General features: G+C 36.5%; 1 protein-coding gene across 4 annotated transcripts in view; it reads left to right on the top strand.

Moving 5' to 3' along the window:
* Positions 1–15,133: 15,133 nt before the first annotated feature.
* NLGN4X (neuroligin 4 X-linked) overlaps positions 15,134–16,365 on the top strand; it is a 131,935-nt gene continuing 130,703 nt past the window's right edge. For all 4 annotated transcript variants that reach the window (XM_050897736.1, XM_050897745.1, XM_050897719.1 and 1 more), the window contains exon 1: positions 15,134–15,605. In XM_050897736.1, coding sequence (XP_050753693.1) covers positions 15,134–15,605 — 472 coding nt within the window. The remainder of the gene's footprint in view (positions 15,606–16,365) is intronic.

The following is a 16,365-nucleotide window of genomic DNA, read 5'->3' as shown; positions in this document are numbered from 1 at the left end:
TTTAAAGGAAAGTGATTGTAAGCAATATACTTTATTTGGCCAAATGAAATGGAAGTAAATATTTTAAAGGCTACTGAAATAATTTTTAATTCAGATTTTGTAAGTATTAGTGAAATACAACTTATTGAGTGCAATGGTGCGAGGCTACAATACAAAGTTCAACCAATGGCAGAACTAGAATCTGTTTTCCACACACTTAAAATCCATCACAACTAAAAACAAAAGTGTAAACAGTGAGGTAATAAGCTACATAAGGGTACAAGAAATTCAGATCTGCTATTTTCAGCATAAACTGTAAATTAATTTGAAAGTAGAACTCATTAAAGAACACATATGCGAAAGACAAAGCTTTGGTGATAGTGCAGAAACTAAGTAATCTGATTTTATTAATTTACAAAGCAAGAGTTTTCAACAGATGCACTTGACAAAGAAAACAAATGTACTAGCATTTCCACCGTGGAAATTGGAGCTGGGACAGAGCAATCACAGTAATAACACTAAAAGATCACTGTCTTGGCAGCCTCGTTGTCTTTTAGAGTATGGACTTTTCGGTGCTCTTAAATATTAGCATAGTATTAGTGCAACAGGGTTCTGAGCTTGTTAACTTTGAAATATTACCACAGTAAGTTATGAATTAATTTTAAAAAAGGAGTTAAAGAGTTACCAAAACTTTTGTGCTTCTTATGATAATGATGTTCTGGACTTAAACATCAGATTTTTTTTTTTTCCAAATGACCTGTAGTTAAAAACAAATTTGGATTCATTTGTTGCGGAGGTTTTTTTGTGAAAAATTATCTCATCGAGAATTTAATTTAAATCCTTAGCTGAACATTTTTTACCTACGGTTGTTAATGGTTTAGTGTTTGAAATGTATAGGCAGGAAATAATCAAAATCAGAAAAAAAATGAAATAACTCAGAGTTGCTGGTAGTGCAAACCTTTTTGTTCGAAATATGAAATATGTAATCGATATTGCTAGAATATGACAACAGCACTTACAATTTTTAGTATTAGCAATGTAAATCTGACATCCAGAAATACAACTATCTTGGTGCAAGAATTTAGGAAAGATAATGGTTACAAATATGCTGAAATTGTTGTAAGATTTCAATATGCTAGGAAATCGGAGCCAGAGAAATAATGAATCAGGACTCCTGGATGGTTATCTCTCGTGCATATGGGAAACAATATTAAATTCCAAAAAGAAAGTGGTTAGCAACTTGCCAAGGTGATAGTTATATCATCCTTTTGGGGGGCAGACTTCAAGGAGAGCAGTAGCTGTCTAAACAAAAGCAAAAAAGATATTTGATTTTCTTGTTCTAGGAATCAGTAAAAATACTGCTGATAAAACATATATGCACTTCCCCACCACTTTAAAAATAAATAATTCTATACAGCAGCAAGCAAGACCTTTAGATGATGGATCTTTCTCTCTCATGCCAAAGGCGGCATTATGGAAGGAACTATTTTGAAGAACAAAAGTGTAAGTCAGATCAGACAGGAATTACTGACATATCTCCAATATGAGGTAGAATAATCTTCTCCTCTGTCAAAGGGATTTAATTGTCTGCCCTGACCTCCATCTGTTCTATTAATTGACTGCATTAGTTTGTGGTAGATATTTTTGGTTGGTATTATATCTTATTAGTGAGATTTCTTAAGATGGTATAATAGAAGCACACAGGAAGCCATAACTCCTGCCATGTGACAAGGTATATTTTTTTTCAGTCTTGACCTAAATCAGTTGACTGAGGGCAGGAAAAAATAGATCAGTTCTTCCTAGTTAACTTGGCAGCTGCAAATTGTCTTCAAATCTATTTTTTCTGCAATATGATCCCATATGGATATGATAAAAGAAAAAAAAGAAAAAAAAAAAGAAAACCAGAAATCCTTTACAAAATAAGTAAAATAAATTCCCTTTACAAAATAAAAATCAATTTGACATTGATTGAATTGATGGGCATATATCTTTCTCTATATATCTTACACATATGTATAAAGAGACGAAGGGAAGCTAGAAACAAATGACCAGGGAGAAGAAAAGGTCTGTAGGAAAAAATTATGATTTGGAGATGTCCTGGGAGGGAGCATAGCCAGGACAGCTGACCCGAATTAGCCAAAGGGGTATTCCATACCATGGAACGTCATGCCCAGTATATAAACAGGGGGGAGTTGGCCGGGAGGTGCAGAACACAGCTCGGGCATCAGTCAGCGGGTGGTGAGCTATTGCATTGTGCATCACTTGTCTTTTCTTGGGTCTAATTTCTCTCTTTTTGTTATATTCTTTTTCATTACAAGTATTATTGGTATTATATTTGTATTATTATTGTTATTATTATGTTTTATTTTCTTAATTTTAGTTATTAAACTGTTCTTATCTCAACCCATAAGTTTTACTTTTTTTTCCCGATTCTCCTCCCCATCCCACCGGGAGCAGAGAGGAGTGAGCGAGCGGCTGTGTGTTGCTTAGTTGCTGGCTGGGGTTAAACCACGTCAGGAAAAAAAGAACAAGCTAGTGGTGTGCACTCTGTGAGAAAGATTTGAGAGTTAGACAGGGGACTGAGAAGGCCATGTACAAAAGAGGAAAAGGATGGAAGATACTTTTATAAGAGGACACACTTTCAAGCAGGGGAGAACAAGAATAAGACAGATCTTGGAAAGATACTGAGGCATAATGTTTTGTCATGAAATCATATTGTTAAAAATTATTTCTCCTCATTATAAAAGGTGCTAGTGTATTTGCTTACCTTCTCCTGTTCTCTTTTTTCAACTGTGATCAGAAATTTATACCAGGTATGAATCTGCAGTGCAGTTAGTGTGAGTATTGCTGTATGTATGTGTTACATGGTAAAAAGAATCTGTGAAAAATCATATGATTCATTTCTCTATCTGTTTGCAATTTTGAAAGTGCCCATGTAGTTTTGCAGTCCTGTGAAAACAGGTAGAGTGTGCTAGATAATATGATAATACTAGTGTTGCATGGGTCCTGTTAGAAAGTCATTCATGAATAGTACTCATTGCATCAAAAAAGTTATGGGAAATGTTTTCTGTCAAGTTGAGAGACAGAAGCAAAATAACCATACGTTTCTAACACAATGCTGTTTCTCCACAAACCTATCAGTTCTATGTTAGTAAAGATTAATGTTAGATGTAGATGGTGAAAATGGATAAACTTGTTCACTGAGATATGATTTTGCTTCAAGGAAGATACCACGCAACAGAGTTTTCAAAATAACACAGAGATGGCTATAGGAATAATAATAATAATAGTAATTATAAATTGGAGGATAAAAGGAATTGAATGGTAGGCGAGAAAATACCTGAAGTTTAGTCTAAACTCTGTATACTGAATTTCTTATCAATGGATGCTGCATCATCTTTAATCAACCATCAGCAAAACTAATGAAAGAACAGACAAAAGCTGTTAGAAACTCATAGCAGAATATGCTCGTCCTGATTTTAGTCATGAGGACTTGGTTCATGTATGAAACTAACAGGAAAATTACAAGTTTTTTAACTTTGTGTATCGTGGTTATAGAGATAATTCTGTATATATTGGTAAGAGGCGAGAGGAAGAATCATCTTGCTGTACTTCAGCTATCAGACAGTTAGCTGTCTAATCTAGGTTAATGACTTGGGCTCCTTAAACTTAATCTTCAGGATGTTTTCATAGTGATTGGCTTCAACTAATGTTTCATGTCAAATACCTACATTACAGTAGGAAGAATTGCTGCCTGAAGTGTATGCTTCTGGTTTAGACAGAATATCTAACTTTTTCACACAAAGTTAGTGAGACAAACATGAGCTTTAGTGATGTGTCCAAAGTAGAGGAGGTACCTTTTCATTGTGCTAGACAAAGATGGAAACTTTCCAATAATGGGAGTGGAAGGGTGAGCAGGAGGAGAAATGACAATTTCTACATTTGTTGATGGCTTTCCTTTTCTACTTGGATACCAGTTCTACAAACTACAAAGCAAATACGACATATTATCTTAGAGTTCTGAAAAGCCTTTGATGCAAGAAAATATAATTAACTAAATGTGAGATGGCTTTGAAGTTATGCATGTAGTAGAATGATAGGGGCTGTCATGCAGATCATTATGAGAAATTTATTTTAATTTTTTTACCTAAGAGAAAAACATTCACTTAGCAATTCTGAGATTTCTTTTGGAATTGTTAAAAGACCATGAAAGTTGATCTGATTTTTATCATTTGGGGAGGGTGGGGTTGGAAATGGAGGACCTTTTTAGCTGAATAGAAAATTACCTACAAAACATTTGATTTTTATACTCTTTTCTTTTCCCATCCAAGCCTAGATTTCTGTTCTTTTCCTGCTGCCCTTTTTGGCAACAAACAGATAAAGTTGAAAAAAATAATGATTAAAAAAACAACCCAAAACTCAACTAACTGATCTCGAGACATCTTTTTCAAGCTTGCGTGTGTATGGAATTATTCTTTGTTGTATATCTTCTTGTTACTTTGTGAAACAATTTTAGAATTTGCATTTCCAAAGAAAAGGAATTTCAGAAGTCTGTTTCTTAGGTTTCTAGATTTTTGCTGTTGGATTCTGCTTAATATTTACTCAGCTTTTATTGTTGTTTTACAAATTAATCCCACTTTTGCTGCTGTTCTTGTTGTGTACATCCTGTCATATTACAGATTTGTCAACATATCTGATGTAAGATGGCAGCCATATTTCATTAATTTCCTGGGTGAACATAACCTCTATTTTTCTACTAATTTTCCATATTTAAGCAAAAAATGTACATTACATAAAGGCAGACACAGTCAACCTTGGACTTCAGGCATCCATTAGTGGGGAGGAAAGATATGTCTGGTTCTGCCCATGAGGCTATGTCTCTTAGTAAATAAGATGGTCCAGGTCCTGTTCTCCACCCCTGAGGCCACATAGCATAACACAGCTTGCATCTCTATAGTGAAAATCTTTCTAAAAAAACCCCTCACAACATTAAAAAAACAAAGAAGAAAAAGGTTTGCCTTATTTGTTCATTTGTACTGTCTGTTGAGGAGAACCTTCTGCCTGTCCTGTTCCCTGGTCATGCCTGTGCATTGGCTGGAAGGTATGAATACTGTGGCAGGACACTGCTGGACCCCATGCTCTAGCTCTAGTTTACTGCTTAGACCTAAAATTCCAGTGTTTACTGCACTGATCTAAAAACAGACTAAGATCTGGATCCATAATGGGACTTCTGTATGGTAATATTCTGCTTAGCTTTTAGGGGTCCACAGTATATAATACAATTCACAACTCCCAGTACTTATGTCAACTAGAAAGTTAAGAATTTCACACTTCATTATGAATTCAGCATAGACAGGACAGTAAGCAGAGCATGTGACGTGGCCTCTCTTCTGGGCAAGCTTTTAAGTTCACTGTTTGGCGGGGAGAGGGGAAGGCAGTAGGCAGCATAGGAATGGTTGCCTTGTTATTGTCTCCTAAGACCTAGCGAGTGATTCTGGTGATCCCATCCTTCTTAACATTTTGTGGAGACTTGTCTTGCTGAGACAAGCTCTCTCTCCTCTTAAATATAAGAGGCTCAAGCCAGCATTTAGCAGGAGAAAGTCCACTAAGTTAGGAGGAGAGCAGCACAGGAACAGAAGTTGGAGGACATTCTTCCCTTCTGCTGGTGAAGTTGTCCACTTTCTAGCAAAGAAAGAAAAATTAGGGGGAAGAGTAAGTTGGAAAAAGTTTGATGATGTGATAGCATAGTAAAGATAATCCCGAGTCCCAGTTTGTATTTCATGAAATGATTCTCCTACAAACTGCATAAGGCTTGCTTGAAAGTGAGAGTACCTGTCCAGGGGAGTTTCAGCTTTATGGGGCTGCAAAGTTACAGTTTTCTCATAGTCCAAGGGTGAGAATCTCAGAGCAAAAGTCTTTCAGTTTAGGATTAACAATGCAGCACACAGTCCTCATAGCCATCCCAGCCTTATTTGAAATCTAATGTTTGTAACTTGAAAGATGGGAGGTGTGGGTTTAGACTTCTTCAGGTTAATGAGGGTAGTCACTCAACTCTCCCATTTCCAGGATGAGTGCATAATTGTGACATTATCATATGAATGAAGGCAGCATCACCGCCTGGTAACTGAACTAGGTAATACAATGAAAATGTCATGCCTGTGTCTCCTGTGTAATTTAGTTCTAGGAATTTGTATAATAGAGCAGCAACTGGGTTTTTTTGGCCATATAATATATTGGGGGGGGGGGTACATGCCCAGCTAGTTTAAATTGCTTTTCCCATCCTGTTTTTGATTATTGTAACATTTGTAATGTTTCCTCTTCTTAGACTGGAATGCCAACAGGAAGATATCAAATTCTAATCATTAAATAGCTTCAAGAGATCGAATTGCCTAACAATCAGTCCCTCAGACAGTCTCTCAGTTGGTTCAGACAAGAGTTTTAGTTTCTTCCATCCTTGAGGACTGCACACACATAGGCTTAATGGCGAAGAGAGAAAGAGAGGAATGAGACCTGTGAGTTTCCCTGTTTAATATTTACACAAAACCTGACAGATTCCCTTAAGAATTTTCCTTTTCAGTCATTTGACTTTTCTTACTGGAGAGAAGCTAGACCCATTCCATGTTAGAAATGTTTATTTTTTGTGTCTTGCAGTGGTAATAGGTAACGAACTTTGATATTTTGGAAGGTTTATTCAAATTATAAAGGTCTATTCTACAAACCTAAAAAAATGTATAAAATAGTGATGTTTGTATGCATATTTTCATTTTTTTCATATACATAAATTATTTTTTTACTCCAGGCATAAGAAATTTTACTCTACAGGAGCTTTTGCCTTACAGAAACTCAGGGCTGAACATCCTCTTTCAGATCATAACCTTTTCTTTTGGAGTAACACATCTGAATTTAAGAAAACAGAGGTGCAGAAAAGAAATAAAGAGAGACCCAGAGAGCGTTACATTTCTTTTACAAGGTCATATCAGAAGTAAAAGCTGGAAATGAAGTCAGCAGTTGTGCTAGACGGTACTGATGCTATTTTTTTTACATTTCCCTAAAATATGTACTTGAAGAGTAGTATTTTCTTAAGACTTTGCAGCCACAATTAGACACAGACTATTAAATAAATACATGTATCTTGTGATCATCATCCATGGTCATGTTTTAGGCATTAGACTCTTTCTAAACAAAAAAGACTTAGCACCCTGTCACACTACGTTGCAATCAAAGTTAATTGTTGCTTTATTATTTGAGAGTGTGTCATGACCTCTCTTGCATTCTAATTTCAGACTTTTAAATGGCTACAGTGTCCATTCAGTCATAGGAAGCTTAAATTCATATCATGAATGGTCAAATTTTGATCTGAGTGGAACACACCTGGAATTTTGGGATAATTAATAATTTAAAGTTTATGCTTGTAAACAGTTTATGCCATATTTTTTCCCTCCTAATATTGGCACTTCATATTTATTTGCAATCTTCATCAATTTATCTCAAGAAGCAGAAAGTATCATGAAAATTGTCTAACCACTGAAATTTTTCCATGCTTCTTATGTGCAATACCAGTTGAAATTAGAGTTCAAAAGTCAGTGAGATAAGTGCAACTGTCTTAACTGAGCATTTCCAGTCAGTCTTGGGTCCTCCTGGCCATAATGTTTTTTTATCATTTTAAATACAGGAAAAAAATAAGGGAAACCGTATCTGTGATTGTTCAACAATAACTTTTTATAATTAGATCCAAAGACCTGATTTTCTACAGAATGCTTAAGAAGTGTATATCTTTGGTTTTTCTTGAAAAGGAGTGATGATCACACTTTTTCTTTCCCTCTGCTTGCTTTTCAAATTGTTCTCATTATTGAGAGACTTGCAGTTTTCAAAAAGAATGTAGGGACCGTACAGCCTTTTCTTATAATCCCGTTGTTCTTTTTGATAGTGTATGAGACTTAGAAATTCAGAATAAGAGTGGTAGCTGCAGGCAAGAAGTAGTGATATGAAATAAATGTGTGTCCGTTTTCGGAAAAGTGAACGGTGATTGTAGTTTCTAACCTGAAGGATCTACTGATACTGTCTAAGCCTGAGAGACTCACTGGAGAAAGTCATAGGAGGGTAAATGCAGCATGTTATTTGAAAAAAATAAAACTGGTTAATTTCATGTTTGTATATGACTTGTATTGCTTTTCAGGCTTTATTTCCATATTTTAAAAAAAATAATATAAATGATTTACCTTTGTCCTCAGTCATTTCTGACCATAAATCTAAGATCAACTTCAAGGTCCATAGTGATATTTATCTAGTTGGCATTTATTTTCACTTTAAGAAAAGATACATCATAGTTCTTAAATTTGTATCACTGATATTTTACTTTCTCTTCATTTCTAATCTTTAATTCTTCAAGAGAATATTAGCTGTGAATTAATAAGAGATAGATTAGAATGTGATGTAAAAGACAAATGGCAGTATTCTGAATCACTAAAAGCCCCTCTGTTCCCTATTACCTGCTGAATTGCTGTGGCTGAACAGCAGTGTACTACCAAAGAAATCTTACTGACATAACTTGGTTAATCCATTAATAATGTAGATATGTAGTTCAGATACTCACCCCTAGTGAAGTTTATAATGTTAAGTTAGGGTTGTTATAAGTCTGGATTGGGTTTTTTGGTTTTGGGGTGGTTTTTTTGTTTTTGGAGGGTTTTTTCATTTGTTTTTTTTAATAATAATTTAATAATACATTGTTGAAATCTATTCTTACTGGGAAAATGCTTACAAAAATCCAACAAAATAAACGTATAGCTTCTATTAGGAAAAAGAATTTCTGATAAGACTCTGCTGCATGTTAATTTGAAGCCAGGCATTACTATAGTTACAGTTCTGAGATTTAAAAATATCTATGGTTGGCCAATTTCAGTTAATAACCTTCCCACCAACCTTCTAAGTAATCCAGTCCAGAAACTGCACATTAGTTCATGATTGATGTTCCTTTGTGTTGTTCACTGTGACTTTGTCTGACTTTCTGAATGACTTTATGTACCATGAGGAAGAATGAAGCTTAGCCCATTTCAGTGTATCAAGAAAATAGTCCTAGAAGCTGGGAAAAAAAAATAAAGAAATTATAACTGTTCTTTTATTTGAAAGATGGTAGACAAAACCAGTATGCATTTACTGATATTTGGAAGAACTGTTCTTTTGTTATTGAACAAACATTTTGAATACAGTGACGATTAAGAGGCTGCAGTGCTGAATTTGAGGTAGAGATGCATTTAAACCTGCTTTGGGAAGAGTTTTTACAGAAAACAACTGTGTGATTAGTTTTCTGCTAAAGTTCCAAATTATATATATTTCTTGCTAAAATTAATACTGTAGGCATATTCACAAATTGCTAAGCCTTGGGTAGTTCTTATTTACAGTCTCCTGGCACTACATAAATTTATTATATTTATATGTATGTTTAAAACAGGATAATATTTTTTAATTACTTGTATTAAAAAAAAACCCAAACAAACAAGCACACACACCCCCAAAAAAACCAAAACCAAAAACCAAACCACCATAAAACCACTTTACTTCATAACTTTTGAAATGATATCTTTCAAGGGGAGGAAGAGAAGGGAAAGAAGAAAACCCACAATTCATGTTCTTGGTAAATGAAATATTTTTGAAATCCCCATATTCTGTGAAATGCATTAAATAATACTGTACAAAATATCACTAAGGGGACAATCATTTATTGATTACATCATTTGTTATTTTTGTTCTGATGACTAGCTAGTGACTCTTAGGGTTCAGCTAATCAAGCCGAGTGTATGCTTTCAGAGCATATGTCTAAAGAGGGGGATGTGGGTGTTTAACCCTGATTCTATATTGAGATGAGACCTACGTACACATCAAAAACCTTGCCCCAGGGAATTTGAGCAGAAGAGAGGGACAGAGACTGAAGGTGGTCAGTGACTGAAAGCTGAGGTGCAGAGTTGTGCACTAGTTGGTTTAGATAAAGCCTGAGAAACCCTAGGAGATCTGTGCAGTCCTCAGTCTCCTGTGCTCATATAATTTATATATGTGTTTGGTTTTCTTGTCCATGATCCGGACAAGCAGGTCAAAAAAACTTGAAATCACTTTAGAGTTTGCTATTCTACCCTGGAGCAAAGAGGACTTTTAAGCCATCTCTCATATTTCCCCAGCAGGTACAGAATTAGCATAGAGCTACTGACATACTCATCTGCTCAAGTTGAAAAAGCGCTAACTGCAGATCTTGGAAACCATCAGGTTAGCCCTGAAGGCCTGATGCATAAACTATTTAAGCATCTCTAAGTGTGGCTTGGGGCATAGATTTACGATCAAGCACAAGTTTCTAGTAGATGCACATCCATGTTAAGTTCAATATGCATTTACTTCAAAGGCCCTAAATGTCTCATTAGCCTCAAATTATACTCCTCTGCCAATAAAGAAGTCCTGTATGAATGTATGTGATCTCAGATCTTCTTTGACTTCTCTTTGTGTGTTGTGTTACCAGAATTTGCCATTTTAAACTGAATATTTTGATTTGGATTGATTGTTTTTGATTGTTTGAGTGGGTGATGCTTCCAACTAGCAAGTTTTTGCAAGCAAGCTTGTACACATTTTTCTAACGCTTGAAGCATTAAAAAAAATAATAGAAAAAATACAACATTATTAGTGATAATAAATAAAGACATGACGAATACATTTCTTCTTGTAGACTCAGTATGTAAAGGTGTATTAAATAGCTGACTGGATACATACAGATGTGTATCAAACTGGTTTTGGTATAATATCTAAAAACATTCTAAAATGCATACAGTTTTCTATTTAAGATTAATCTCTAATTGCAATCTGTGACTCTCTGTTTACTTCTTCCAGCCTTGTTAATGATGCACATAGCAAAATCAGCTAGTTCGTGAATGTATAGCTAGCATGCCTTCTTCCTTATTTCTTGATATTCTTACTGAAAATTACTCCATGTATCTTTCTTTGTGTATGAATGTGTATGTATTTCATGTGTGAAACTAACCTTATGAAAATGGTAATTTTTCTAGTAATAAGTCAATAAACTGAAAAGTGGGATATTTTCTGCCTAATACTGTCTTTGCAAAACAATTTTCTTCATGAGACTTCTGTTATAAGACTTATTGTATACAGTAGTCATACATAATTTATTACTTATGTAAACTTTTTGAAGAGACCTGTTTAATAAGAAATTATTAAAAACTTTGATTGCTTCTGTTGCCGTTTAACTGGCTAACAACAATAACTTTTAATAACCAGAACATGTTACAGTGACTAGTGGTTTTACTCTGACTTATCATCTTAGAATTGCTCTTTTATCGTGTATACCTTGCCTGTGTTAATGCACTTGTCACTGTCTGCTGTTTGTTTATGTCTTTGCACTGGCTGGCAAAGGCTGCAGGTCTGTTATAGGTCAGACAGTGGGGCTGAGAGAGCTGACTGTATTCTGCGTGTTAGCCAATATTTTGTTTCCTTATGGATTCAAGATCCTTAAAATCTAAATGTCTATGTGTGCATGAATCAGAAATACAAACTTTGTTTATGCTCCTGTTAGGTACAGGGGAAAATAAAACACACTGTATGAGTGGATTTAATACCCACAAAACTAACTTTTGTTGGTCTTATTTCCTAGATAAGGAATCAGATAGCAAATTCAATTCCAGGTCAATAATGAATGTTTCCCTTTTCCTGTCCTTTCACTCTATTCAAAACAATGGCATATAACCAGATATTTGATCCAAAGACACCCTGTAATTAGTATGGAAAAATATTATTTATTAAGTCACTGTTTCAACAGTTGTATATTATCTCTAGTATGTGTATCAACTGAGGATTTCCACTTTCCTTCATGTTGTCATTTTTCATTCTCTCCATGCTGGTAATGTGTTCACTCTTGTTTATTTGTCATTCCCATTTTCTTTTCTTGTTTTGTTTCCTCTTTTTTTCATTTGCTGTTTGCCCAGACAAGTTTTTTCTCTATTCATTTTTCATCATCTGGATCACTGTCTTTCCTTCCACCTTGTCAATTTTCTCAATGCTTTATTCCACATTTCTTTTTCTAATAATGTTATGTCAAACTTCTGCATTGTGGGTATCAAGGGAATAGGATCTGTTGTTCCTCCCTGAGCACAGATTAAATCCTCAGCAGGTTACAACTGGAAAATCTGCTTTGTGCTGCACGGTCAGAAAAGTGTACCAAAGTCAGGAGCATGAGGGAACACTACCCAAAATCAATTGCCTGCTGCTGACTTCTGTTGTTAAAGAAAGTAGCAGAAATCAGAAGGGAAGGTGGTGGTTGAGGAGGAATTTCAGGTAACTGGTAGCTGGCTGACCACTCTGAGTGCCAGGGAGCAGCCGGAGTGGGGCTGCCCCATGCGGGAGGATGAGCCAGGAGCTGCAGGCACTGCAGAGCTGGCAGGGCAATACTCTTGCTGACAGGGCATCTTCCTAAAGCACCCCATCGAGGCTGGGCTGGGGACAGGGACAGGACCCTGCCACCACCCAATGATCATCAGGCCAGACAGGGTGAGGAGCCAGGTCCAAGGTCAACCTGGGGACCCCGTCAGGGCAAGATCCAGGCTGGGCATGGGTCTGGGCCTGGGGCTTCCTGCAGCATAGCTCAGGCAAGGACTGACGGCCCTGGTGGTGCCCTCGGGGACATGACACTTAGAGCTGTTACTGATTCGTCCTTCAGAAATTACGCTTAAATTGCAAGTCCTTTGGAGTCAGCATCTGAGCCTATTATCTACCAGTGAAAATGTCAATAGAAATTTTGGTTCACCATAAATAATATGTATCTGATATTTTTCTGGCCTCTGGTGTTCAGGTGTTTCAAAAATTTTGTGGTACAAGTGCTAAAATGAAGTCATTGAAGAATTCCAGGGGTTTTGAGACAGTGAAATATCTTTCTTCTAAATGCCTTTCCTTGTCTAAAAGAATCAGCATAGATGTCTCCTGTGGTTATTTTGGTTTGTTTTTTTTTTTTTATAATTTGAAATCACTGTCAGTAGCTACTTACCTTGTTTTTTCCTGCTCTTGAAAACTGATTTTATATCTTCATGAGACAGAGTCCTGACTGAAAACAGGAACTGGTAGTCCACTTATATAAGTTTTGTATATAAATGTATCCTATCAAATGTAACGTATCAGTATCAGTTTCCCATAACAAGGATTTTTTTAGCTGTGCAATTGTTTTCTGTGGTTTTGAGTTGAATAATGGGTAAAAAGGAACTCCTTCATTTCTTTGGGCAGGGAGAAGACTGTAAGTATTAACAAGTGCTGTGTGTTTATTTATACTACTTGTAAAGGTTAGCATATATATATGGGTGACTTATATTTCATTAAAAATTAACAGAATTATTGTATGAGTTGCCTTCTGTCTAAAAATTAAAAGTAGGAGCATGCAAGAAGGTTGTAACACTACGTAGGTCAAAATCTGACTTTTGAGAGATTGTATCACACTTGTTTTTTTTCTTTTCAGTTTCCATTGTTCCTTTTTGTCAGACATAGAACAAAGAAAACAGATATGAAAACCAATAACTTCGTATCTGATTTTGACTAACAGTTCTCATACTTGATTTAAACTAATGTAATGCTATTACATTAATTGAAATTTCTGAATTAGATGGAGGTAAATTACGTTGTCATACAGAGGAGTAGGCATACCTGTGAAAAATACTATAAAGAAGTGTCATGTTTTAAGCCAAGCCAGCAGCTAAGCACCACGCAGCCGCTCCCTCGCTCCCCCCGCCCCCCGCTCCCAGTGGGATGGGGAGGAGAAAAGGAAAAAAAGGTAAAACTCATCGGTTGAGATAAGAATGGTTTAATAACCAAAGTAAAATATAATACTGACAATAATAATAATGAAATATAATAATAATAACGATAATAATAATAATAATGAAAAGGAATAGGGAAAAAAAAAAAAAAGAAGGGGGGAAAAAAAGGAAGAAAAGAAAGAAAAAAAACCCAGTGATGCACAATGCAATTGCTCACTACTCGCTGACCAATGCCCGAGCAGCAAACCACCCCTACTGGCCAACTCTCCCCTGTTTATATACTGAGCATGACATTCTATGGTATGGAATACCCCTTTGGCTAGTTCAGGTCAGCTGCCCCGGCTATGCTCCCTCCCAGCTTCTTGCACACCTGCTTGCTGGCACAGCATGGGAAACTGAAAAGTCCTTGGCTTAGGCTAAGCACTACTTAGCAACAACTAAACCATCAGTGTGTTACCAACATTATTCTCACACTAAATCCAAAACACAGCACTGTACTAGCTACTAAGAAGAAAATTAACTCTATCCCAGCCGAAACCAGGACAAGAAGTCATACCATAACAAAGAGAGATTACCCAGTGCAGCAAAACATTTAATGAATGTTTCCTGTGGGAGTGCAAATATGCTTAAAAAGGAGATGCTGTATATTTAGGGCAGAAAATACCCTGGAGCTAGCACTTAAATGTGATATCCTTCCTGAAAGCAGCAATGTTTGGGCTGTGGTTTGGTTTGGAAGCATATACAGAAGCAGAAATGTTTGTTTTGTGGTATAACCTCTGACAAGCTTGTGGCTTCAATTTTCAGCTCTCTTACCTTAGGTATCTTTGGAAATACATAGCTAACCATGGTGCATAAAGTTCATAAAACATTTGTGGGCCTTGGCATGGAAGTAGTGTGTGAATTGAATTGTTTGGTTTGGGTTTTTTTTTTAGATTTATGCCAATATGAATGTGTCTGGTGATTTGAATTGCTTGTTTTCTCTTGGCCACAGGCTGACTGAGTGGGCTGGACTTCACTGGAAGGAGCCATTTCACTGGGAAAGTGGAATAACTGCAAATCTCTCCCCCCGCTACTTGCTGGGAAGTGCTGTGCATTGCCAGGGTTAAGCCAAAGCTGAAGTCTGGGATGGGCCTTAGGGGCAAACACTCCCTTGTTTCTTCTGACCTTGGGATTTGTCTACGGCCAGTCAGCTGAAGCACCTACCACACATCAACTTTTGGTTTTCCGCTGCCTGAACAAGGTTACGTTTTCCCTCACTTCATCTCCTTTTGACTACTTTTTATTTTATTAGTTTTCATTTTCCTTGACTGATTAATTTTCTCCTGGCTGTGGAAAAAAGATCCCTGCTGATGTTGATTTAAATAATGTCGAAACCAATGGGACTCCTATGGCTGCCTTTGATCTTCACCCCAGTGTGTGTCATGTTGAATTCTAACTTCCTCCTGTGGATAACTGCACTGGCTATAAGATTTACTCTCATCGATGGCCAAGCACAATACCCAGTCGTTACCACGAATTATGGCAAAATACGTGGTTTAAGAACACCTTTGCCTAATGAGATCCTTGGTCCAGTGGAGCAGTACCTGGGTGTTCCTTATGCCTCTCCTCCAACTGGAGAAAGGCGGTTTCAGCCGCCGGAGCCACCGTCATCTTGGACGGGTGTCCGCAACGCCACACAGTTTGCTGCCGTCTGCCCGCAGTACCTGGATGAGAGGTCACTGCTCAACGACATGCTGCCAGTCTGGTTTACAGCCAATCTGGATACTGTGGTGACATACGTTCAAGATCAAAATGAAGACTGTCTGTATTTGAATATCTATGTGCCCACAGAGGATGGTAAGTACTCTAAGGACCACACTGCAGTGCACTCACCAGTTCTGTACATGAGTAGTAGCCAAGTCTTTAAAGCATCTTGCTCAGTTTCCTTCATGTTTTATCTGTGGAAATGGATCATGCCTCTGAACACGCATTATAAGTAAAACCTCATAGATTGAACATGCTTGCATGAATTCTCTCTCATGTTTCGGTGTAACACCGAACAGTAATTTCATTTGCAGGCAGTGGCCAGGGTGTGTAAGCCAGCCGTAAGTTTACATCTGAACTACAGCTGAGCATCATTCACAAGAGAGGAAAAGGGAAATAAACATTAACCAGAAGTAACATATTTATTTTCCCATGCATGAATGATACAAATACTGCCACATACTAATTTTTAAAGGAGAATTTCCCTAATTTTTTCTTTAATTATAGTATCTCTGAGCCTACTGTTAACTCTGCTTGATTTTAATAGATAATAGAAAATTGTTATGGTAATGCAGTCTGCGGTTTTTTCTCAGGATTTTTACCTATGAAACTTTTCAGTCCAACTTATTTTTTTTCTTCACTAAATTTAAAATGAGGTAAACATGATTTTATTATGCAGAGCTGAACAGGTGGCCTTAAACTTTCATCTGTTTTCTGCAATCCTTTCTCAAGAGGGCTACTTTAATCCACCTTCTATAGACAAAAAAGATGAACACAATTGGTAACACACAACTCTTTGAACGTTTTTATGATCTCAGTCTTAAAAATTCTAGATTTATGGCATGCTGAATGT

This window comes from Gymnogyps californianus, chromosome 1 (assembly GCF_018139145.2).
Source record: "Gymnogyps californianus isolate 813 chromosome 1, ASM1813914v2, whole genome shotgun sequence".
Lineage (NCBI taxonomy): Eukaryota > Metazoa > Chordata > Aves > Accipitriformes > Cathartidae > Gymnogyps > Gymnogyps californianus.
Note: the sequence above shows the minus strand (reverse complement) of the source record. Positions and strands in the feature narration are given on the sequence as shown.